The sequence below is a fragment of the Rhinolophus ferrumequinum genome, chromosome 7 (assembly GCF_004115265.2).
Source record: "Rhinolophus ferrumequinum isolate MPI-CBG mRhiFer1 chromosome 7, mRhiFer1_v1.p, whole genome shotgun sequence".
In the NCBI taxonomy this organism is placed as follows: Eukaryota; Metazoa; Chordata; class Mammalia; order Chiroptera; family Rhinolophidae; genus Rhinolophus; species Rhinolophus ferrumequinum.
This window is the reverse complement of record NC_046290.1, coordinates 65,818,398-65,844,136: the sequence shown is the minus strand read 5'-3', so window position 1 is coordinate 65,844,136 and position 25,739 is coordinate 65,818,398. Positions and strand designations below refer to the sequence as shown.

Genomic DNA, 25,739 nt, shown 5'->3' with positions numbered 1-25,739 from the left:
CTCACTGTTTTACATAGATACTTATTCATATACCTATGAACCACATCTAAAAGGTTTCTTTGCAAAGATTTGACACACTGTGAAGTTTCCAAGCATAACAAAGAGGACAAAAAAATGTTTTGAGTCTTTTAAAGACAGCCATGTGGAGCATCTGTGAAAACCAGTGTTTTCCTCCAAGTTTTATGCTCCCCCAGGAGACCTTTGAACAGCTACAGCCTATCCATGTGTCGGAATGACCCAAAACTCTTCTGGTTAAGGAGGATTTCAGAAACCAACATGTGCAAGCAGTACTTTAGAAATCCTAGAAAAGAAAGGAAATAAGCCGGCCCCTCTCTGGAGAAATACCTGTTATTTCTGAAACAGTTATCTGCGGGGATTGTGAATGTTGTCCAGGGGCACTGGTTATAAAGGGAGACTAGCTGAATACACTGGTAGCAATACTAGTGATGTTGGATGCTTTTAAGCATCCTCTCCAGTTAAATGATATGGCAAAATAACCTTCTTTTCTTTTCCCAACTATTAGTAGAGGAGGTGGTTTTGCTTTCCTTGGACAAAGGACAAAGACGTATTAATCATCTATGCTCTATACCCAGATACTGTAGAGATTTCTACGGTTGTTTTTACTTTACTTTTATACTATTTGCACAAAAACAGTGGTTAGAAGTACCCTAAATATTTTCTCTCCTTCATTCTACTCAATTCCAAAACAAAATTAGCTTATAGTTAGCTAATTAATTTTGTTTTGGAATTGAGTTTGGAATATAGTTTCTGAACCTGGCGCATGGTTCCATAGGTGAACAAAAGCAGCCACAGCTCGGAGCTGATGGGAGGTAGGCCCCTAACACAGTTTTCATAAAAGGACAACAGGTTTACTTCCAACTTCTTGGTACCGAATCTTTGCGTAAGCAGCAGGATGTCTTCATTATGTTTCCAGACCGGCCACATTATTCTCTCATACACTAGAAGATAAGAGAGGAGGTCTGCCATCTCTACATGAACCCACAGTCCTATCCTGTGACTGGACAGGTCAGCTCACTAAGAAAAAGAACTTCACAAAACGATATCGTCTTCTCATGCCAGTTTGGGCCGCTGGCATGAGTGCTACTAACCAATGAGACATGGCAAAAGGAAGAAACTCCTGGCCAACTAAAACTTTGCACAAACCTGACCCAAATCACCATGATATTTAAAGTTCACTCACTTTCGTTTACACTTATGGAAACTTCAGGTAAAGCACAAATTCTGTCACCTTTTCTTGGAGCCGAACATTTCCATTTTAGGTTTAACAATATAAAGCTACCTACCCTGGAGTTCACTTCCTCAGTCTCTGTTGCTGGTGGTGGTTTCCTTTTTCAGGGGTGCTGACGATGGACTAGAAGGGGTAAAGAGGAGATCTATTACCTTAGATGGATTTTACCAAGTTACACGAGCAACTGACTAAATAACATTCAGCTACAGATATTAGGAGGGAGGGTACCTGATAGAAGAGACCACCTGGGAAGCATCACCGCTTAAGGAGAATGTCCAGGTTAACCAGTTAGTTGCACTGAGGCAGGCAGGAAGCTTGTGTCATTACCACCCTCGTCCATTCCATCATGTGTACAGACACAGCAAACCCTGATGAAGGGTACGGAGTGAAAGGCAAGAGTGGGAAACATCGTGATGGGGTGAGGATGTCATCATCCAGTGCCTGGGCTCATAAAGTGAGGCTGAGGAGGGCTGACTGGGAATAGTGTGTTTCTGGGCCCAAGGAGAAAGGACGGGAAGCTAAGAACGTGGGCTTGCACAAACTAGAGAGAAGAGCAAGGTGTGACCACTGCACTCATCTTTGTGTTTTGCTTGTTCAATGAAGCATGGAGTTAAGAGAGGGAAAATGTTTAGTTCAGACAGGGACATGAGATGAGAAAAAGTCTGCGAGCTCTTGGAATCTAGCAAAATGCCTGGCTATCTATGACGTTGCCGTCACCAGCTCCTTCTGACCAGTTTCCTATGGATCAGCTTAACATACCGGAGGTGCTCAGATAGAACCACCCTAGTGAATAAAGGTTAGAGTGATATTCTGCGCACCCTCTGAAAAAGTGACAGCTGTTGGCTTCCTAGAGGTCAGTGTAACAGAGCCAAAAGCACCTGTCAGGGGGGAGTTAACAATTTTTCCACATCAAGTGAGTACAGAAGAGGTGAGGACTGAGCTCAAAGGAACGAGGCGGCTCCACCAGGAGGCGAGTGGCAGCTGCACACGTGGCAGGTCAGTAGCAATGGGAAAGCGGCAGGGAGCAGCCAAGACAGCCACGAGCGTCACCACTGGTCATCTTTAACGGGGGCGCTGTGTTCGGTGTCTGTGTATATGTACTATACATACTAACCAGGTACACACATAAATATTTAATATATAAAAAATAAAGTGCTTTCTAACAGGTCCCCAGGCAGGGACATTATAAAACATTTCACAAAACTGCAAAACAAAATTGATACAATCAAAGAATACTACATCCAACATACATGAAAACAGTCAAACACAATATGTACAAACTGTGGGTGTCCCAGGACAAACATCCTGTCATATACATGGTATATACATATATACTCTCTTACTCAATATATTATGACAATATATATTTTAAAATTTTGTTATAGACAAAAAATAAACAGAACAAAAGACAACCCCTACAAAAACACAATAAGGATCAAGCACATGAGTCCTAGACCGACAGACAAATGGTAGCCCGCGCGGGGCGCCCTGTGCCCGCCGCTCGGGAAAATGTGCCAGCGCTCCTTCCTGGGGTGCAGCGCCTCCACGTCCTCCAAGGCACGGTGGGCGGCAACGGTGAAGTTGGCATCACCAGTGGTGAGCAGGTCAAAGACGCAGGACTGGAAATAGATGTCCTTCACTGGCATCTTCTCGTGGCAGTGAGCGTTGGCAGTCTCCAGTGTGTAGCCAGGCCAGGCCTGTGCCAGGGAGGTGCGGGGCAGGGCGTGCCCCAGGATGGCCGACACCTGGCCCTGCCCCTCATCGATGCGCTCGCTCAGCGGGCAGCCGTTGACGCACAGCTGCAGGTCCTGGCTCTCCTCGTAGGACATGGCCAGGTCTTCGGGCATGCGGATGGCGAGGGTCAGGTAGCGACCCAGCTGCCGCACAAACACCGTGGTTCCTATGTAGCGGGCGTGCATCTCCACGTAGCGGCCGCTCTCCCTTTCCACGATTCGCAGGCTCTTGGCGTCGCCGTCCCCGCCGCTGGTGCTGCCATCCACAAAGGCAGCTGGCAAGTCATCTGTCACAGCTTGGTACACTTTCTGATCTGTACACTCACGGTGGGCTTTGAAGATGATGGTGATCTGTGGGAAGAAAGCACATAAAAGTTTAACACGATGGGAAGGGGACAGGATGCTGCGTCCCTCTGCAGCGCTCCCCTCCATTCTGGAGTTGAAAGGCTCGAGACAGAAACTCGGCCCTTTGCTCCTATCTCACCAAGGAATGCGGTCGCTGTGAGGGAAAATTAAAAAGTCCTATGTATTTAGAATGAAAATTCAACACAAATCCAGGGAATGTGCACCAGGAAAAATTTTTCTTTACTTTGCTAAACAGAACAGTGTTGCTGTTGGGACATAAGTAATTTTTATTGATAATTTTCCAAAAACAGATGAGCAGTGGTATAGCTGAGAAAAAGATTCTAAGTTATGCAGAAACTTGAAAGGGCTTAATTAAAAATATACCCACCAGCACTTTGATTCCTAAAAAGTTTCTTCATTGGATTGTAAAACCATACCCCTTGACTAATCTCTAGGAACTTACTTACAATCACTGAGGGGCCAAGCAGAGAACTGAGGCGGGGGGGGGGGGGGGGGGGGGGGGGGGGGGGGGGGGGGGTTGGAACACACATCCCAGCAGCAGCATCCAATCACGTGCCTCCAGAAAGATTTTTCTCTAAGTCTCTTCATCAAATGTTTCACATGACTGGCTAATCCCTGTGACAGGGAAATCCCTTGGCAAATGCAGCTTGCAACACTGGCAGAGAATAAATACCCTAAACCTAGTTACAGCAAATGTTTTCCCCAAACAGCACATGGCCCCTTAACTTCTCATTTTTTCCCCCAGCCAATTCTCAATTCTCCAAATTAACCAGACAATTCATGGAGAACAGACTTGATAATACACAAACTTTCCTTTAGTGAACCCCCTTTCTTTCCTCAAGTAGAACAGTTATTAAAACACAGCCTTTGAGCACCTTTGCCTCCAACACACACTCAGAATCTCTGCTCTGGGTGGTGGGAGGACAGAGGACTATGAAGAGACAGGGCTTTCTGGGTCGCACAAGGTGGAAAAACTATCCCGAAGGGGGAAAAAGCCTCCAGTTTGAGATTTGTGTTGTCAGTAACTGAGGTAACAGCTTATTTTTCTTTCTTCTTGAAGAAAAAAAAGAAAAGTATCAGGTGACTTAGTCAAGGAGGAAGGTAGACAGGCCAAACACTCTACAAATTACTCTGGATGGAGGAAACCTTCCACCTCCTGCAAGGGAACTAATCAAAACAATAGACCCTTGTTAAAAAGGCCAGAAAATGCCCTGGCCCCCCTCCTGGCCCCTCTCTCTACAAGTCCTCAGCACCACCCTCAAGTTTATGTCTGAAGTTTTTTTTTTTCTCAACTCGGCCAGCATTTGCTCACACTATTTAATTCCAAATGTTCCCACTGGTGTTACTTGACTGGAATTTTCCAGCCATTTCATTTTACTTCAGCCAGTTATAAAGCCAGATCTGAACCAGCTGCACTGTAGCAACTGGTTAAACTCATATCCGTTGTTTGCAGCTGCAACTAAAAGCCAGACAATGTACTAGGAAAATGCTTGGATTTCTCTCTTCCTAATTACCTTGAGCCACAATTTAATTTCACTACCAGCCTTCTCACATTTCAACACCTTCTTAACAACCCAAAGGAGGTGTACCAGAGATGATTTCAGGAAATTTGTTGTGCATCCAACCATAGGACCTTTCAGAGTGAACGGGATTTTGAGCTAGATATCTAATGGGACTATAAAATAGATTTATTTGGTGGCTCTAAAGACAGTTTGACAAGTTTTTTTTTTTTGTTTTTTTTTTTAAGGCAAGCTAGGATCCCTCGGAGGTGAAAAGATTAATTCAAGTAAATTCTGTACCAGAAAGAGTTGAAAGTTAATACAGATGGGTAAATAAGAGTTGGTAATAGACTTTTCATATAATCACTGTCCTCATTTTCAACTAGAACATTCACACTCAAATATTCAATGAACTCTTCTACAACACTTCAGTAATCTGTCTTTCTAGTCTAACAAACCTCTCACATTTAAACCACCTTGACATTATTTGCAATAATTAATAAGTACTATACAATAGTACAATAATTATTAAATAATTAATAATTAAGTACTTTTTTGTTCAACTTAGGAAAATCAAAGAGAAATTAGTTTTGTTGGGACAACAAAGCAGAGATCCAATTCCAAACCAGTTTCCCAAAAAGGCCAATAAGAGTCAATATTAAGAGGAGTGGAATCATTCCGTGTCTCACCAAGTCTGTTGTTCTCATTAAGCACTCCCATTCCAACCCAGGACTCATTTCACACCCTCACACACTACGTTCTTTGCTGTGCCTGTGACACTGACAGTAACTCCCACATCTTGAGAAGATCAGTTCAAGTCAAAGCTTGACCTCTACCTGAGTGTCTACCCTTACAAAATACTCCACTTTACCTAACAGATTTTTGTCTGTTGGTCCAGTTTCTTGGGAGTGATTTTCTCTACGAGCCAAGGAAGCTGACATTTCTCTTATTGTTTCTCTTCTGGGTGAAATAATTCTCCCAGAACCAATGTATAGGATTAGCCCTTGAATAAAGTGCTGAGGGTGATGAATCGACCTCAAAGCATGAGAGGGGTTTCCTGTGTGTTCCTCTGTAGTTTAAGGATGTACCCAGAGACATACATCATCAATGTAAATGTAGAACATTTTAGGTAACAGTTTCACATGACTTAAGTTTTGTAATGTAATTTCACTCCTCAGACAATTACAACACAAGCTCTTAAACAGTAAGCACTCAGCCATGAAGGGCCAGAAATCCATTTTCAGATGGTCTCCCTCTCCAGAAAAACAAAATTTATTCATTCTTAATAATCCTTACTTTTAAAAACATTCCAAATTTAATCAGAATTTTTGGAAATTCCAAACAGTTTATATTTCCAACTAGCACCTAGCAAAGCGTAGAAACAGGGTATTCAAAATTGTGTTCTAAAGCTTTCAAAAAGAGAACTTAAAAACACCAGCTATGCTGCTTACTTTCTCCCTCTATGAACTGACCCATCTGCTGTAATAACTCAATTTGGCACATCTGTTCTGTGCCACAGCATTTATTATTGATGGATGGCATTTCTGTGCATTTAAAACATCAATGCCTTTTGTTAAAGCTCCCCGACCTCAGTCCCTCTCAACCCCCACCTCAGACAAACTACTCCAGTTCTCCTCATTCATTTTTAATGTTTCACTCCCCGAGATCTTTACCACCCACCAGGTCTATTAGGAAGAGAAAGACAGCAGCTACAAATCAACCTTTGCACACATGAAAGGCAATAAGGATTTAAGGTTTGCTGTGAAGTATCAAAATTTAGAGGAATCTGTCTCTCCTTTCTACTGGGATCCTTGTCGGGGGAGGGGCGGTTAGGGAGAAGGGGAAGAAAAAAGAAAATATATTGAATGACAATGAGATAGCCAACAAAAAGGAAAACCCAAGGCACTGTCTTGCCAAGATACAGACATTTCTTCCCCAAGCTCAATAACCTTGTAAAGTGCTGCGCATAGGTTTTCAAATAGCAGAATTCCCCGAAGGATGTGCACTTAACTATTTGTGCTTATTGCATTTCAGAAGAAACATTTATAGGTGTTTAATCGGGCCATTTGGCACTGCAAGTGTAGGTCCTTACTGGAACCCTCCAATACCAGAGTGGACTTTTAGATCAAGGGACTCTTATCTCTTAAAGATGGGCCAGCAAACTAAAGTGAAATAGTCACAGAAATTAGCTTGGAACATAAGGAAACAATTTCGATGTGTACCTGGTTAAAATTCTGCTTGTGTTAAAGGAAGCTAAATTAATTTTATTTCACATAATTAGCTAATATGTCCATTTCATCAGATCCTCTGGGTGCATTATAGGTTGAAAAAATCGCTGACTCTGAGGGAGGATAGGAGATCCCTGTGCTCACTGCCGTTTTTGCTCTTACACAGGTAAGTGGTATATGTATTCAGTCCTCTGGAGTGAGCAAAAAAGAAACCATTCCAATAAGAGCACATGCTTCCGAGAAATACTCATGCTCTATCTCCAGCTCTAAAACACCTAATCTTTACCTCTGAGGGTCAATTTTTCTAAATGTTGAGAAGTCAGGGCCTAGAACACTTCGAAGCACCAAAAGGAAGGAGAGGTCTCTGAAGGCACCTTCCTTGCAGTTTTTCCCTGTCCCTAACTCCCCACCAGACAGGGAAACCTGGACCTGTGCATCTGGGCTGGGGCTGAGCCCCCATCCAGGCTGGGAGGCACCTATCCTTAGGTCACGGAAGACGGGAGAACTTGTTGTCTCCTCCCCTTTTTGGGGAGCAGGAAATAAAATATTCATTGAGAATAACTTTCTGTTTGAATTTCATACAAAACCCAGGAGAATATTTATATGGACCATATTTAATAAAAAATGTTGGGTTGGTTAGTAAGTGACATCACTGATAATTTTCCTGGAAATTGAAGGAGAAAAGTTTGGTAGGAAGGCGTGAACTCAATAAACTGGAACATCATTGTACAATTACTACTCAGCCTATATATCAAATCTCTACCTACAGGAAGGCTGAACACAACACCTACAGAAGTGTATTTTGTTAACTAATTTTATTGGACTAGGACAAGATACTCACAGGAAGACAGTACATGTATTTTAAGAAGAGGGTGGCAAGATTAAAAATCTCACCCTAGGTTCCTTTTAGGGTTTGAGTGAGACTAAGAAATCTGCTACCTTCAATGAGATAGCAAAATAGGTTTCTCTACCCTCAGTCTCTCTCCACAGAGCTCTATTCTGGGAACACTCACAGGAACCCAGAGAAATGGAATGGATCAGCCTTATTTATTCTCCAGTGTTGCCCCAGGTAATACATTCAGGAACAAGGGCTGCCTTGGCTGCTGGAGGGGCTCTTGGCAGCACAGGGAGAAAGCAGAAACCAAACCAGAAGGCAGGACACCCACCGCTGAGGCTGCTAGGGTGGTCCAGGGGAGAAGCCTCCAGCTCAGTGGCTGGAAAGAGCATGCGAGAGTGAAAGGGAAGCAGGCCAGGGATGACACACAAAAGAGACAGGCACAAAAATGTTGACTTCCAAAGAGTAATTTCTGTACACTCACAACAAGGAAGGCTGAAGTACAAACAGGCTCAGAGACAGGGAAACGGGCTAGCTTCCTCATGCAGGCAGAGCAAGGCTGCGCTGAGCGACAAGGCAAGGTAAGGTCTCGGGGGCCTTCAAGTGGCAGCCGCTCAGAGAACCCCACAGGGAACTTACTGTTTGTTTGTTGTCTTCAGACTTTGTATCACAATGAGCCCAGCAAATTCAGGAACTCACCATGCTTCCAGATGTGAAATTAGGCATGTATTATTCTGTATTATGTATTATAGACCTAGGCTGCCACTGTGGTTCAGACCAGAGGCTAAAAATAGTTTGAAAGGTGAGAGCCAGGGCCGGAGGCAATAACTCCAGGGGCAGGTAGGGCCTTTCGGGATCTCACTCCTCATGGGGGGCAGGGGCCGGGCCAAAGATCCCACGGCCCCAGCAAGACCCTGAGCCAAAGCTCTGGGCCTACGTTCAGCACAGCTGTCTGCCAAACCGATGGGGATTAGGAAATCACAGCCTCTTTGATCATTTTTCAGTTTGGGGAGGTGACTAAAAAAAGCAAAAGGGCTTGAAGGTCTTCACAATACACTCACACTCTGTCACTTCTAGGTTCAATTGCAAGTTCCCATGGCTATTAAAAAAAAAAGCCCACTCAGGAACGAGGTGGTTCCAGGCCATGACTGTGTATTTCAAGAAGCCAGTTAACTGGAATGCTACAAAACAATATCCTTCTGTCCTCATTTTCCCGACAGAGGGAGAGGGGAAGACACACCACCACGCATCGCACGCCTGTACACACGTGCATACTTACACACACCTTTGAATGGACAGGTTAAATCCTGACCCCGTTTCAAGGTTTATGAAAGCCAGCGTTTAAATTATGTCATATCAGTTCTATCCACAGTATATACATACTATGTTCCAACACTGAAAGAACCCCACCACAATTAGCCAAATGTGCTTTTGGCGCCAACTCTTAAAATAACCAGCTAATTGGGACATAAAAAACTCTTCTTGCTACAGACCCAGTTTCACTTGAAGTTCTTTCTAGATCCAACAGCACCGTGTTTTCACGGCAAGGCTGTCCAGTTACATTTTGTATCTTAGATGCATGTTGCTATTCCTGTTAGTTATCACTTACTGACAAGTCGAGCAGTTTAAAAAGTCCTTAAGTTACCCCACCCAGAAGAACACAAAATTCAAAACAGTGGAAGAGCAAGTTCTACTGCAGTCAAAACAAATAAAGACAAAATGGGTAAGGTAGCATGTTTCATTGTCCAACACTGTAGGTAAGTCTTTTTACATACCGCATTCCACACAGGCAGAAACTGTTTGGTTAGCATTAATTGAAGCCAACAAAAAAAGTACCAACCATCCAATGTTTCCTTCTCGCCCCTTCCTCTCAAAATGTTGACTCAAAGAAAATTTAACAGGGCAGAGAGAGACATTTGGAAACGTGACAGAAAAACAAGTTCTAACTCTCAGCTGTGTATCAGACTTGGCCTCATGCCTCTACTTTAAACTACGGAGGAGTGTGGATTTGTCTGAAAGCAGCAGAGGCCCACAGCACCGCACGGGAAGCCCGCCGGGCTCGGGCAGGGCAGGCACTGGGTTAATTTCACTAACAAATGGAGGCAGGTGTTGAAGGTTCCCTCTCCTTCCAAACCATTTCTGGACAGAGTGGCACAGTCCGAGAGATTCAAAATACAGGACTTAGAAGAAGCTACACAGATACAAACTTTATACAATTTAGACGGTTTCTATTAACATACTGTCTCTTCATTCCAGAGAATAGAGAGATGGTGAAAGTCTCATTACTCAGAATACTTTAATACGTACAAAGGCGTACCTTGTTTGGAAAGAACAGCACAAAGAATAACCAAGTTGGGCCCATTCATTTTACAAAATGATGTTTTACACTTATAGGTACATCATACAGCTAATAATTTCTCCTTTTCCTGCTTTCTTTCCCCACATATACTTGGAAATCCTTTTACTTCCAGCAATTTGCTGAAACAATATGAAGCATAATCTGGTATAAACAAGAGCTATGCAGGAAATAGAAAGGACAAAAATAAGAACACTACCACCTCCAATGATAGCTGATTTCTGCTCTTCTAAAAACTAGTCTTTAATGTTTCAATATTGTTTCTACAACAAATGCAGGGAGGAAAGGATATCTAAGACATGCTTTCATGAGTTTTAAAGTTGAGATGAGACGCTGAAAAATGAATTTAACTAAGAACTAGTGACTGACAAATTTTAGAAAGCTTTTTGGTATTAAATCAAAGACCAATAACCTTTCAAAAGTGGCAGCCACGGTTGCAGACCATATTAGGTTGTAGGGGAGCAAGGGGCAATCTTGATCGTGGGGGGTGGAAAGGGAGGCTGTGTCAAATCCCAGTAGTAAAAAGAGTGACCTGTGACAGCGACAGGGGGAGCAGTGTGTCCTGGGTACAGCAGCCCACCCTTCTGGCCTACATCCTGGGTCCTTTCTGATACCCGTGACAATTGCTAAGTAGCACTTGGAACCAGCTTATGAATGAGGGCCACCAACATTCTAAAAAGAAACCCTAAAAATGACTGGTTTCATACAGAAACCCCACAATTCTCCATTGGCTGCTACAAATTTTAGTCATAAGCTTAGGCTGAGGAAGAAACTGCATTCACCTGTGCATCTCCCCACACAGTAGGCTCTTTAATGCTTGATGTTTCAGATGCAGCACTAAATCAATCAGACCTTTTATCAGAGAAATGACTGTGCTTAGCAAGGAGATACAAGTGCAATGTTATTTCCCCTCTGTTCCGATATGCCTCAACTGGTTTTATAACTTTTCTGGTAAGTTTTGCAAAACAAGGAGCAAATCTTAAAAAGATGGCAAGAATTACCTACGTAACAGGTAAATCATACAAAATAAAGAACAATCTTGAATTTTAAGGACTGGTTATACTGTATCTGCAAGCTTGTACTCTATGGAAGGAAAGGGCTCTATAGTCTCAAAGAAAATGCCACATGTCCCCTCTAAATGCTGCAGGCAAGAACAGTGTCCATATATTAGAAGCACAATCCAGCTGATGGCAGGATGCAGCATCTTCTAGTCCATAGAAATGAGAATGACCACCATGGTGTCTCCATAAACATACAAAAAACATAATGGGTTACAAAAACTTGGCTACAAAAAACACACTAGGCCTGGGGTCGAGAGAGGACAGATTTCCAAACCTTGATCCAGCAACATGCTTAAAACGACAGTTGAAAGCCTTCCAATGCAAGCACGTCTGGCTGTGATCTTGTAAGCAACAGAGAATAATCCAGAACACTGGTTTACATGCCTACGTACTGTTGTGGAACACTAGCTACATGCTAAGAGGCATCCGGAAGGAGGAAGACCCAGTTCATGCTCTGGGACCCTAATCATATTTTATCTATTTAAGCCAATCATATTTTATCACAAGGGAACACCTTGGGTTCACAGTTTGAGGAAGACACTAAGCAAAAATGAACTGCATGAACTAAGTCTTCCTACGTCTCTAGTATCATCACCCAGTGGAAGTTTTCAGGAATTTCCAGAAAGTAGCTAGACTTCAAGAATTGGGAATAATTATGGATTTTTAAAAATATATAGATACCTGATAGGCAGAGCCTCCTCCCCTGGAGAGCTGAGTGACACTGCCCAGGGGATAATATGGAGCTGGTGGCCCATGGCAGCAGCGAGAACATACGAGGCACCTCAGTGCCCACTCGCCTGGCCAGCAGTCACCGGGCTTGGTCACGCACAAAGACACCTCCTTCCCAAATGCAAACTGCATTAAGGTGAGCCACCTTCTCTCACTAAAGGATGAGCACAGAAAAATCTACTGCAGGAGATCTATAAAAGGACTTGCTGTCATCCCGGGTTTCCCCTCCCACTTGTATTTCTGTTTTACTGAGATTGAAGGGTAGGATAAGAAAGCTAGACAGATGGGAAATTAAAATGGTTACATTAAAGAAAAGGAAAAATAAAGCAAAGGTAAACAAATTACTTGTGCTCTCATTTCTCTTCCTCAGTGCCTGCAGGTCTGAAGCACCCCCCACAGCCAAAGGTGGGGGAGATAGACCTAGCTGACGGGTCTCAGCCCAGGTGTCTGGGTGTGTCAGAAACCCCTGCAGCCCTTGGGGTGGAGACGAAACCAGCCCTGGCCTGGAACACACCAACCTGGCAAGGTGGTCAACCAGGCCGTCTTCTCCGAAGAGAGGGATCCTCACAGGCTGGAGGAGGGCTGAACAAAACCCCAGAGGCCCTGCCGAGAAAGCACACCGGCGCTCACCATGACAACTGGAGAAGCACCCTCCGTTCCTAGGAGCAGAGCAAGGAGAAAGGGGGAGATGGGGCCACACTCTCCAGCACTGCAGGCCTAGCTGCCCTAAACTCACTGCTTCCACGTGGAAAAGGGATGAACTAGTAAGTGGCCCCTTGAGCACAGATGACTTCATTTTCTTTGTTTAAATTTTCTCCCCTAAGCTGTGTCTTTTTGTAGAGCTCACCAAGATAGGCTTGCAAATGGCTTGCTCAAGAAGCCAAGTGTCCAGGACAAGGAGCTGTCTTAGGGACGCCACTGACCGAACACCCAGGTCTAGTGCTTTAGTTCAAAGGGCCTGACCACCAGGACAGCACAGTACCCGCAATGGTGCATCCAACAGCTGGAGGTACGTGTTCCGGGTCTCTCACAAAAACAATTTTCGGAAAGATTTTTTTTTTTTAAAGTATTGCAGTAGACATCAAGAGGAAAAAAACAGATCTTTCTTGGAACTTATTTCATAAGTGCTTTTTGCCTCATATTGTTTTTTATTTTTATTACCATCATTTTTTCATTGCTTGGAATTTTTTTAAAGGTTTTATTTTGGCTCTGGGTAGGTAAAAGGAAATTGTACTGCAAAATTTTAGGCCTTTGCTTGGTTTCATCAGCACAGGTCACACCAGCATGGAGAGGGGCCTTCAACAGTAACCTTCCAGATGCTGCTGAGGGCTTTGGAGAGAGTTACAAAAAGAAGGAAAAAACAACTACCAGAGGTCATAAAGCCACAGAGAAATGTGTTGCTGAACAGCATGGTCACCAGATGTGGGGAATACTTTCCAACAGTGCAATTAAAGACCCAGCATTCTCATCATCGGTTTGAATTTATGTCAGAAGACGATTCTCCGCCTGCCCCCTTTGGAATGGGTAAAACCTTTGATCCTTAACAAACTGAGAGAAAAAGTTGTACTTTTTATTTACTTATTTGCTAACAACTATGATAGATTCAACCACAACTGAAATGGAATGATCTAAGTACTTCAGTGTCAATTGTTCCATCGAACCAGTATTTTCCCATGCACATAGCACTTATTAATCGCAATAGTATTGTTTGAAGGTTATTCCTCCAAAACCTCAATTATTTTCACAATCGATGATTCTCTCCATTTCTAATGGAACTGCCTTCTTGAATTTCCAGTGTTATGTTTTCCCAGTGACTATTCCCAGGTTTTATGCCCTACGACTCTGATGCAATGATGGATTTTTGGCCATGATTTGTCTTGTAACTTTATATCATAGCTTACAGCAAATACGTATTTTAATATACAAAGGAAAACCATTTGCATACTTATAAAAACCAGAGTAAGAAAAGTTTATTTGAGACGTAGGTTTTAGAAAGGCCACCTTGGGTTTGTATTGGGAGTTGAAGTGTAAACTTTTTTGAGTTCCCTTAAGATGTCTGGACCATGTAATTTTTTCTAACAAGTGTCACCCCAATGAACTTTAATAAAAAAAAAAAAAATGTCTGGACCAGTGTAATAGTCTTCCTCGTTCAGATCAATGACTTCTAATCTTAGATTTGAGAGCCCAGGGTGTCAAATATAACATATCGCTGGAGGTGTTACAAAACTCCCTCCACAAAATGCCAAGGGAAATAATTTAAATTCATTTTTAAAAAAGCTTGATCCTTGTTAATTGTATTTTAGTCTAAACCAAATGATAAATAGAGAAAATAAACAAAGGAGATTAAGCAAGATGAGATAGCCTGTATGTGTGATTTTGTGGCTGGGGAGACAGGGAAGGAGCTAGTTACTTGGGACACTATTTTTGGGGAAAGCCCTTTCTGACCTCTTTATTTACAAACGACTAAATTAGCAGCAAACGTCAACTGAAAACCCAGTTCACAGCTCCTCTCCACCTACTTGCGCTAACACACTGGTGCCTTCACGTTGACTTAGAGGATTCAGTATTAGTTTCTTTAAAATCAGCCAATCAACCAACCAGAAGCACAGACACTGGTAGCTGGGCAAGGTAAGCTTAACTTACCTTTGTCAGTTTTCCCCTCAGCTTCTGACATACATTGTTATCTTGAGATTATATGGAGGGTTATACATCACTGCTCTGCAATACCCAATTCTTAACTTGCTTGGTCACCATAAGGTTAGTAACTAAAAGACCTTTGTGGGGTTTCTATTGGGCAGCTGGCTTATGGCTATTACCTTTTCAATAGCTTCCAAATTTCCAATAAAATATGTTTCCTGATGGGTTACTGCCCTCAGGCTTCACAATTTTCTTTATTCAGAACACCCATTTCAGTCATCTGATAAATCTAAACATGGATTCCCTCAAGGAGAGTCATACACATATGCACTCAAGAGACACCACGGAAAAAAGTACACATTTTTTTCATTAAACCGGCCTGCCTTTTCCCTAGAGAACTGAACTTCTCTGTTTACTTTTCATTTTTCATGATTGCTTATTTAAATTTAGATCCACATTTTACATAAGCCCTAGAATTCCAGTGAGAAATTCCTTACTAATTTTCATTTAATCCTTCATCTACCCTGTTAATTGCTTGCCAAGACCAAACAAAGTTCCTTTTAAACTAGGTCTTTTGTATCACACTTCCAAAGTTGTCTCAAGAATTAGAAACCTGAAAGGTAATAAGAAGAAAAAAAAGTATTCTTGCCTTATTTGTAGCAGTAGCACTGGATCCAGGGACCACAGGCACATTTGTCACTTGAACTGAAAGATAATTATTATCTATGAGTGGCCAGGCCCCTTCCACTTTGCACGTCTGGAAGTGATCCTTGAAAGTTCTAAGGTGAGGATCTCCGAACAAGCCACAAAAAAGGTAATTGAGAGGGTTCTGATCCCCTCCTCTGTGTTCTCTGGCTCCTGCATGGCTGTGATAGTTACAAGGGTCATGGGTCACTTCAGGGTTGGTGGAGGAGGTGGGTCCGTCCTTGGAACAGTTCCTCTGGCTCATAAGGTCACTGATACCCAACACAGCAGAATGGTATACCAAATTGCCACGGCAAGCTTTTGAAGTTCGCTGGGTGCAGCCAGCATAGGCACGTAGGGCCTTGCAAAACTCCGAGTCAAAGCCGTCAATGGCAGAGTTCAGGTGTGAAGTCAGGGACACAAAGTCTGTGGTACATTTCTGGATTCGACATTGGGCCGGCTGTTGGCAGTCACCTATGGGAAAGAAGATAAGACCACACATTTTTTTAAACGCTTCATAACTTCCTGAGCTACATGAGAAAATGACATTCTCCTCTGGGAACCGTTTGTTCTATTTCATATACTCCTATTTTAAGAAGGCCTTCGGAAATAGGGTTGCATTGTGTTTCTGTGTCTCTCACAAATTAAGCCACTGGGAGAAAAATTACATGCAGTTAACTTAAAATGTTAAAGCATGGACCATTGTAAGTGATCATGAATCCAGTCCAGGGAATGGTATATGACATGTTTTATCAACTTTGCTATTGTTATAGGTTTTGAGGAAGATTCCTTTCCTCTAAGGACAAGCAAAAGATGTGAACTTTGTTTTGATTTTGAAAACTGCATAAGTGATTTGCTTTGGAAAGTACTGCCTATGCACAGAACCAAAAGCTTCTTCCACACCTGTGACAGGTAGGAGAAAACCCTTAAATTATAGCATGACTGGTTAAAACACCTTTACCTGATTCTAGTGTAGCTACAGGGTAAGAATATCAAGAAAAAAATCCAGGCACTAAATTATTCTGCTTTTCCTGCTGGATGTTTATCAACAAACTATATAAACTAACACCTTTATCACCTGGTGTCTACAAAGTTTAAGTGTTCTTTTAAAAAAAGAAAGTGATTCATTTAACCAAGCTATATATTCACTTTTCCCTTAACATCTATGACCCTAGCCTAGGATCCAAGCTCCCAAGCAGCTCACCAATAAAAGTACATTAAAAAGGATAGAACACTGACATCACGCAGCAGAAATAGATGATTCCACCAGTTATCTTTTTTTCAGAAACACAACCGGACACAGAATTCTTAGAGTATATATAAACAAATTTTTTTCTTAAATCAACAATTCGTATAAACTTAATGATTGAAGCAAAGCTCAAATGAAGTAATGAAAAACCAAGTACTCCTGCCCTTGAATTTAAAAAGTCAATTTTCAAATGATGTTTTGCCACTAGCTTCTCACATAAAAATTTATAAAACCTCTCAAAGCACAACAAAACACAAGAATTGCCAACACTGGGTCAGTCATGTGTGCCAATCAGTTTAAAATTCTGTTCCATAAAGTAGGAACAGAACAACTGAAAAGAAAAATTCTTTATCATTCACCTCAAATTTTATAGACATGAACTGTAATATGTATTTGTATTACTTAAACATTCTTTATAGGTCTCTAAACTATGGAGGAAGTCTCAATCTCTTAGGTTCCTCATCTGAGAAACGAGGAGGCTGTTCTAAAATGAACTGTGACCTTTTTCAGGCATAAAAAAAAAGCAGTTAGTAGAGTATTATTAAATATGTAATTATTTAAAGATGTGGGCATAACGAACTTCAGGATAATATCAAGATTTAGGATTTCATCTGATAAAGACTTAAAACTAAACCTATTAAAAAAGGTTTTTAAATAAAGATAGTTAAAAAAGATATGGTAATCTTTTCAGTAGTAAACTGCTTTTAAATCTGAATTAAACAGCATATAGTCTCCTTTCTGGCTTCAACTGGGGAGAAAAGGGTAGGAGATGACCACCTCTCAAGATACTTCCCCCATTTTTACATTTTAAAGACCCAAAGGGAAAAATGTAGTCTAGATTGGATATTCACTTTAACCTGAGTAAAATAGAAGATTAAATTAATCACAAAATCATCATCATGTGTTTGGCCTATTTTGTGTGTGCACATTCCAAAAGGAGCTCCAATATTTATAGAATTCCTCTCTCCAAAGTAGATCAAGTCATTTGCAACTATTTTTACGGAAAAAAGCAAAACCAAAATCAAACAAACAAAAAAACACCCTAAAGTCATTAGAGCCATTTTACAGATGGGAAAATCAAGGCAAAAGGATTTTAAAGCCTTGTCCTGCCCGGTTCATACACCGCTAGTATGAAGCCAGGGACGTGGTACCTTTCCTCCAATCTCATTACCCTTCCTCCACATATCATGTCTCCCCTAAATTCCTGACTCTCACAATGGTACTTGATAGCTTAAAAAAAAGACTTGAGTAACTATTGTATCAATTTTGTGTTTTTGTTTTAAGTTAGATTCACAGCAAATAGAAAGCAAGGAAATAAAAACTGGGCCAAGATCACTCAGTAATAAACAGCCTTTAGAGTACAAATAAATGACAGCACAAGAACTTTCCGCTAAACTTGCAGTACCTATGTTCTTTTTATGGTCTATAAAATCTATCTGAGCACACATTTACTTATAATTATTTCAAATAGTCATAAAAATATCAAAAGTCAGAACAGCATGGAAATGAAGATGCAACTGTTCAGAAGGGATGAGAAGCAGAATTTATTTTTTAAAATATTTAAGAAATTTATTGGGGCGACATTGTCTAGTAAAATTATATAGGTTTCAAGAGTACATTTCTATAATACATCATCTATATACTGCATTGTGTTCACACCACACAGAGAATTTAGATTCGTCCTCCCTTACCTTCCTTCCTCCTCTCCTTCCCTTTTTCATAGTAGGCAGGCGTTGATTCCTTTGAGAAAGCTCATAGAACAGAACTCTTTGGGTTCTTTTGTTTTGGATGAGGTTTCTAACAGCTTTTTCAAACAGAGATGATGGGAGGAAGGAGGACTAACTAGAGGGAAAGTGCGTTTGGGTCAGCAGTTTCAGCCGATCGCAGGCTCCTGTATAATGACTCATTTGCAGCCTACACCCAGAAATATTCAGGCTTCATGAATTTCTAACGACAATGCACCCTTTGCCTGTTACAGGCGGCAAAGTAAGCCTCCTGTCAAAATGCCAAGACCATGCGGAGCAGAAACAATCTCAAGGATGTAGCCAAAAAGGCCATGCAGCGTATGAGTAAGCAAGTAACTCCCATATTGGATCTCCAGTCAGGAACTGCAGAGGTTTGCTTAAGTGGAAAAAAAAAGTAAATAAAGTACTATTTTCATTTCTCAAGAGCAGGATTCAAAACCTGCAGGTATAGATCCCTGTTTTTCAAGTCAGATCATCTATGATCAGTGTGATGGCATTTTCATTCCAGTTAATGAAAGTGCTAAAGGATTTCCGGGTCTAGAACTTTCATTAATGATTTAGACATCAAGATCTCACCATTCAAGAGTTTCCTCAAGGCCAAGACTGCACGTGTGAATTTGCAGCACAATCACCAGTTTATAATAAAAGACACAAGATATGTTGAAGCGGAATTAGTGAAATGTGGAACCATATGGGGTGCTGAGGCAAATTACATGGATCCAGGCATAGAACATATGGTAGGCCATCCGCAAAGAGCACTCTGCTAGGTTCCCGGCACTGAGAAACAACTTCTGCATTTCAATAGCACCGTTCTTCAAAGAAATCTCTCAAAAGGAGCCCTCTTTTCTATAACCAGATTAACTGCTCCACTCCGACAAGTTGTCACCACACCAATTCTGGCTACAATACAATGGGACTTCCGCGAGGAGACATTAGGATACTGAGTGAAATTTGACATTCCAAGTTCTTGAACTAAGGCACCCTAATTTTTTAAACCTTTCAACCAACTTCTTCGGTCATTAATGGACCAGCAAAGAAATCTTCAAGGACCACATTCCAATCCTGTCATAAGAACCTATGGCAATTAAGAAACAACATCCAAGAAGTCAACAGTCCTATCTAGCACTTCAATTTCCATTTTAAGAAACCTACAGTCTGACATTATGGACACGTATTTTTCGCAGAAAACACTCCTGAATATATCTTTTGATATGTCGTGAAAATTTTCCCATGTGACTTTAAGTAGATTGACATTATTTTCTAAGGTTCTAAAGTCATCGATGTAAAGCCTTAATCGTTCTAAAACTTGCCATTACACTCTTAGACTTCAGTTTATGTTTTCCCAAGTGACAGTGTTAAAATGCAGCTGTTACATCACAATGCAAAGCTACGCCAACTTACGCAAGGTAAATTAAGCCATCTCTTTAAAAGCCATATTTTCCCCTATTATTTAAAAGACCGCCCAGATATTTAGCACAAGCTGGTATGACTTAATAGATAGATACAAATGACTCCCCACATTTGGGTAGCATTACAGTTCAGGAATCTCCAGATCAGAGCATTGTAACTGCTGCCATACAAATACAGGACAAAAAAAATCTTGCAGAAAAAATTCATTTTACGTTTTAGTTGTTTTCAAACTAAAAATAATTTCTTTTAATTTGGCATTTTAAAAATTCTTTGTCTGGACAAACTCCTAGAAGTGGTCGTATTTGTAAACAGCGTCCTAGATCCATCCACCCCCTAACTTTCCTGAGAGTGCATAACGCTGACATTTAACGTTGTGTTAATGAAACGGAAAAGAAAAATAGTATCACAGGCTAGAAGGCTCATCCGCAGGCACACTTCGCTAGGAACAGATTCCTCACTGTTGCTTCGCAGGGAAAGCGCCGACCTCCAGAAAGCAGCGTATCTGTCAACCCCTCGGGGTACACGCGGCTAGCCACAAAGCACGAGTATTTTCCGAAGAGTTTGAAAGCTGAATTACAAGCAGCTTTCGTAAATACGAAAGAAATCCCTGTTTAAAACAGTTTAAGTTACTCCGACATTAACCTCCAAGTTTACAAACTCTGGTGAAAATCTTTCCATGTGGTGCGTTTTCTTCGCCTCGCCGCCACCCCCCAACTCCAGAGCAGCAGCACAAGGCTCCTTGTCTCCTCTCCGAGGAGAGGCGGCGGCGGCGGCGGCGGAAACCTGATCCCAGCCTGACTTTCAGTAAACACCAATGCAAAGAGCAATAAAGCATCCGGAGCATTTGTCTCGGGCGCACAGCCCCTACCGCCCCCGCCCGCTAAATCTTTGATAAGAGGCTGTTGGAGGGGAGATTTATCAACGATCCGAGCGAAGGCGGGGAAGGCCGGAGCGAGGGAGGGGAAAAGGCCTCTCTCCTCAGCGCCCAGGGCGCGCCGCACCGTCGGCGGGTGTGTTCCTGACCCCGCGCTGCGAGCCCGGCTAAGGTGCATGTCAGGGGTTCGTGAGGCCTCTCCCGTCCCGCCACGCCGCCCTTCCGCCCCAAGCGAGCGCCTTCGGAACCCGGAGTGTTTGGGAACAAAGCACTCGGCCCTAGGGCTGACTCCCTCGCGCACGCGCCTCGTACCTGCGTGGAGCAGCCCGAGGCTGAGCAGCAGCAACAGCAGCAGCGCCAGGGGCGGCGGGCAGAGCCGGGGGCGGCGGCGCTGCTCAGCCCCGGCGGCGGCAGCGGAGGCGGCGGCGGCGGCGCAGGAAGGTGCTGCTCTCAAGCCCATGCCCGTCCATGCAGGTCTCGTGGGCTCCGGCGAGGGCGGCGGCGCTGGCGCCGTGGCGGGTCCGGGGCCGTGGCTGCGGCATGGGCCGGGGGACTCTCCTCGCTTCCTCTTCTTCCTCCTTCAGGCCCGCGTCGAAGACGGGCCGCCGCCACCACCGCAGCGAGCAGCGCGCCGCGGGCGGAGCGAGTCGGCGGCGACAGCAACGGGGCGCAGCGGCATCGTAGCGGCCAGAGGCGGGGGGCGGAGGGAGAGGGGGCGGGAGAGAAGACACAAAGACTGTGAGCGAGTGCGGAGGTCGGTCCCAAGCACACGGGCGCCCGGGCCCCAGCCAGCGTGGGCTCTGCGGGTGTGGAGCGCGGGCGTGGACCCACAGGAGGCGCGCCCAGCCCCAGCTAGCAACCGCAGGCCGCCCAGATATCTCTGCGCGGAGGCCCCCGCGGGCAATCAATCTCAGCCCCTCACTGCCGCCCCGCCCACCCGATAGTCACCAATCCCCGTCGCCCACACCCCGGCACGCCCCGCCCTCTCGCCCCATTGGCTGAGAGTGCGGGTCCTCTGGACTCAGCCCGCCACTAGCAGGGCCCAAAGCACCCACCCCCGCGCCTCCTCCTACCTCCTCCCGCCTCCTGCCTGCTCCGTGTAATTCGAGTTCCGCGTCCGCCCGCTGCGGGTCTGGTCCGCAGAGCCCGGGCCGGGTTTCCTCTAGCTACCTCCTCTCCTCTCTCATCTACCTTTTACTGCGATTTACTGTTTCCTCGAACCCAATAGAAACAGGCGATATTCACTCTGCCTTGCTATCGTTACAAAGGAACTGGCCTTTGACCTCTCCTTGAATTAATGTGATTGGGTTCAACTTCCCTCCAATTTTTTTTTTTTTTTTTAATCACCCCATTCTGTCCCTCCACTTCCAGCTGCAGCTCCGGCTCTGGAGAAAACGAGCGCTTTTACCCAGCGCCGTCCGGCAAATCCCTTCGCAGCCAATCACATCTGCGGAACCGCATGTCGAGCCCATTGCGGACCTTTGGTAACGCTAGCACCCCGCCGCGTTGGAAATCCGCAAGTGACCCGCGGTCCGGAACAGATCAGATGGGCTGGGAGGGTACCCGCCAGCTCCCGGTGGAATTGGCAGACAGCTGTGCGCGGCCCAGGTGTTCTTGTTCCTTTGACATTTCCCTTCCTGAAAGCAGCCGGGGGGAGGGGTCTGAGAGTGGGCGAATTTCAACGTGTTCGGTTACAGTGTAATTAGATTAATGAGGATAGTCAGTTTTTAATGCAGTGTAGAGTAATTATGGCATGATTTGCTGTTGCTCAGTGGCATTTTCATAGCCTATTAGATTAATTCAGTGGCAAGTCAGTTTCTACTTTGGCGATTGGATGGCTCCAAAACGAGGGGGGAAACCAATTGTCTGCCGGAAAAGAGGCTGCTAAGCGGAGACATAGGAAAGTTTGTCATGAGGTTGATAATAGGTTCCAATTTGTTATCAGTAGGTGTGAAGTGGTATCTAATCTCAAGAATGGCCTCAAAGGCTGGGAGCCACTTAGTACTGCCCTCGCCTTTGCCGCTCCTCAGACAGCTCAGAGCTGCCATTTTACATTCACTTAGTATATCCAAATCGAGGTTTGCAACACTACCCGCTACATTACCTCTAATTAGGAATTTAGTATCAACCATGGACCTGTTAATACTCCACGTTACAATGTGCTAATCAATGGGCCAGGATAATTGGGGGCAAACCTTGTTTCACTCTAGTTTACTTATTAGACACATTAAGAATTGTACGAATCACTAGGTCCCTTATGAAGGATGCCTATCTTTTTACTACAAGTTTTTATTACTTATTACATATCATGATGACTCAAGTGGTAAATACACCTTTCACTACCGAAGATATAATCCAAGCTTTGTGTCCATCCATAATATGCTTAATAACAGCTTCAGAATTGCCTGGAGAAATGACTTTTGGGGGGGAGTTATCTGATACAATTTTTAGATAATACTATGGAGTAAGTACTGTTAGGCCAAAATTTTACTCTCTTGCAATTACTACATATTATCAATGAAATAAAGTTAACGAAATACTGCTTAACGAAAAACGTCTTTTAAAAGTAATCCAATGTGAACACTTTTTCATAGTATTTTGCTAACAAGGACTAACGGTAAAATGTTTCTTTTTCTTTGACCCAAGATTTGAAACCGCTATGAAAGAAACATCCCACTTTATTGAACATATTTAAAAACACACAATTAAGAGTTAAGGATCAAATTCAGGGTAGTTTGGGCCTTTTCGCCAGTGACCTTCTATGATTTTTTCTGCCTTTCTCACCTTTCCCCCACCCCCCAATCCTGTTCCTTAAGTACAGGGGTGCTCTCGGTTTTCTTATCAATAGAGGGCGCCATCGAGTCACTGCAAATCCTAGTGTGAAATGGAACTGCTCTTAGAGGAAAAACTTCGTTTCTTCTAAGGTGCTTTATTGCTCCTCTGTTGTAAAATTTGACGGGCTCAAGATTTATAAGCCTAACAATTCACTTTTTATTGCTGCATAAGTGTTCAGCCGGCTAGAGGAAAATGTTAATTTTCACAATTAGACCGCAAGTTGGTTCCTATTTTCAAGACTTTAGGTCAGTTGACGCACTCTCTGGGTAAATTCCGCCTGCTACTAGCAAGATCCCGAATCGGCTTGGAAAGCAAGACCGTGGTGAATGATCGCTTGTAGCGTATTTACTTCTCCAGCTCGTATGCTGCTGGATTTTAAGACTCCACAAAGAAAAAATGGGGGAGGAAGTTAGAACACACTTAAAATCGATGACTTATAAAAGTTTTACGTTTTAATCAGAAAAAATATTGTGAAGTGACAGTTTGTACAACTCACAAATCCACCCTGTTTCTTGCCACTTGTACCCTTTCTCCTTTCGTCTTTTTTTCAAGAAGGAACGTTAAGACCAGAACAGTACAATTAGGGGACCCAGCAAAGCAAGTGGATAAGAATTAAAACACATGTCAGCAACATTAGTGGATTCTAAACAAGATGCGGTTTCTTTCCCTGTTCCCCTGTTAATATACCTTTGTTTCCAGAAATCTAACACGAGAATCTGTCTGCTTAACAGCTCAACTGGGGAAGAGGAGCCAGGAATCAGTCCCGGGGTTGCTATTTGTGTAACCCATTCTAGAGTAAGGGCTCCCCGGCTGCTCCCAGTCCACTGAGTACGCAAAACCTGGGCTGAAACAGCCCAGGAATCGGACAGCTCAGCGGCAAGCAGCTCTTGGATTGTACTTACATCATTCTTAACCCTTCCGCTCCTGGAGGGGGCTTGGCGGGATCAGGGGGCCACCGAGCTCCGGAACACGCAGGACCTGGGTGTGAGAGAAGAGCCCCAGAGCCCGGCGTGAGCGCTGCGCCCCCGGAAGGAGAGGGCCGCGGGCGTGCGTGAGGCTCATCACCCGAGCGTACACCACCAGTCTCCGTGATCCCTGCGGGCTCCACCGCGGCTCGCACTGCTCAAAGCGGCAGGTGCAAAAAGCATTTGGGAGCCGCTTGCCAGCACGCGGAGGTAATGCGCTTCCTGTCCATTTATCTCAGGAAACCAGCGCAGCCTTCCCTTCGAAACAAAATTAACCTCTCATTAGCCAGCCACTCACTCCCGAGAAGGCCTTAAAAGCTTTACCAGCTCGCTAATGTATTTAGGCTTTTCTTCCAGGCAAACGCAGCCATGGCGGTGACTGCCATCAGCGTCACGGGTTCCTCTGGGTTCCCCGGGAGCCAACCGCCCTCCTCCCCGCAGCCTCAAATCTGAGAAACTCTGGCCAACCCGGATCCCAGTGTGCAGTACTGGGCAGAACCTACACCCTTGAACAGACTTCATGTCAGAAGCAACCAAAACAAGCTCCTGCTAATTCCACGAGGGACCCTTATACCAAAATCTCAGCTCCCCTGTCCTCAAGGGAAGACACTTCCATGGCCAGCTGTCCCCCGGGTCCTGGGCGCTGACTGCCCTTAGGAGCGTCAGACCTGTCCCCAGCGAGTGCGGAAAGCAATGGTCAGGGACATCGGAGTTGTGTAACCTAGGATCTAGCTGATTCCAGGAGTGAAGAATCAAATGTGATTCTAGATCTGCAAGTGACTAAAGGGGACCTTTTGGAGCAGCTGGGGTTTTCTCACCCTGGCTCCCTGCCGCCCTGAGGCTGGCAGATTTATACCACACAGGTGGACGGAGACCTAAACAAAACAGTCCCGGCCGCTGCCTGCCGCTCGCCCCCCACGTCCCCCTGGCCCACCGCAAACTTCAACAAAATAAACAACTCACCACAGGCATTCCCTTGTCTGCAGCGCGACGCTTGCCAGCTGGGAAAATAAGCCGCAAGCCACGCGGCCGGGGCGCAGAGGGAGGGCAGCGCAGCTCCCGCCTCTCACCCCCAGGTGGGGGCAGTGGTACCCGGGGGCAGGAGCGAGGCTCCGCCTCGGGGGCTGTTCTCCCAGCTCCGCGACTGCGGAGTGAGCACTGTGCGAGGGGCTACACGCTTCCAGCCAGCGCGATCTCTCTGCTACCTAGGGGAGGGGGCGGGGAGGCAAATCCCTCAATTCCCTCCTGCTGTATCCCCCACCTCCAGTGTCAAAGAAGACCAAA

The 25,739-nt window shown here is 44.2% G+C and overlaps 1 protein-coding gene across 2 annotated transcripts; it reads right to left on the bottom strand.

Moving 5' to 3' along the window:
- On the bottom strand, positions 1-25,739 carry RGMB (repulsive guidance molecule BMP co-receptor b). Of its 2 annotated transcripts, none has more exons than XM_033110493.1 (5): positions 25,419-25,739; positions 24,393-24,713; positions 20,968-21,233; positions 15,343-15,851; positions 1-3,333 (listed from the first exon to the last, which is right to left on the bottom strand). In XM_033110493.1, exons 2-5 carry the CDS (start codon positions 24,395-24,397, stop codon positions 2,665-2,667), a joined length of 1,449 nt encoding a protein of 482 aa, XP_032966384.1. In that variant the 5' UTR covers positions 24,398-24,713; positions 25,419-25,739; the 3' UTR covers positions 1-2,664. The 2 variants fall into 2 exon arrangements, with proteins under 2 accessions (XP_032966384.1, XP_032966383.1); XM_033110492.1 differs by having other exon boundaries at positions 24,393-24,468.

Coding starts and splice junctions, on each gene's coding strand:
- RGMB (XM_033110493.1), bottom strand. Junction 15,852..20,967: donor CCTCGGGCTGCTCCACGCAG/GTACGAGGCGCG, acceptor TCTTTCCCATAG/GTGACTGCCAACAGCCGGCC. Junction 3,334..15,342: donor GTGCTACTGCTACAAATAAG/GCAAGAATACTT, acceptor TTCTTCCCACAG/ATCACCATCATCTTCAAAGC.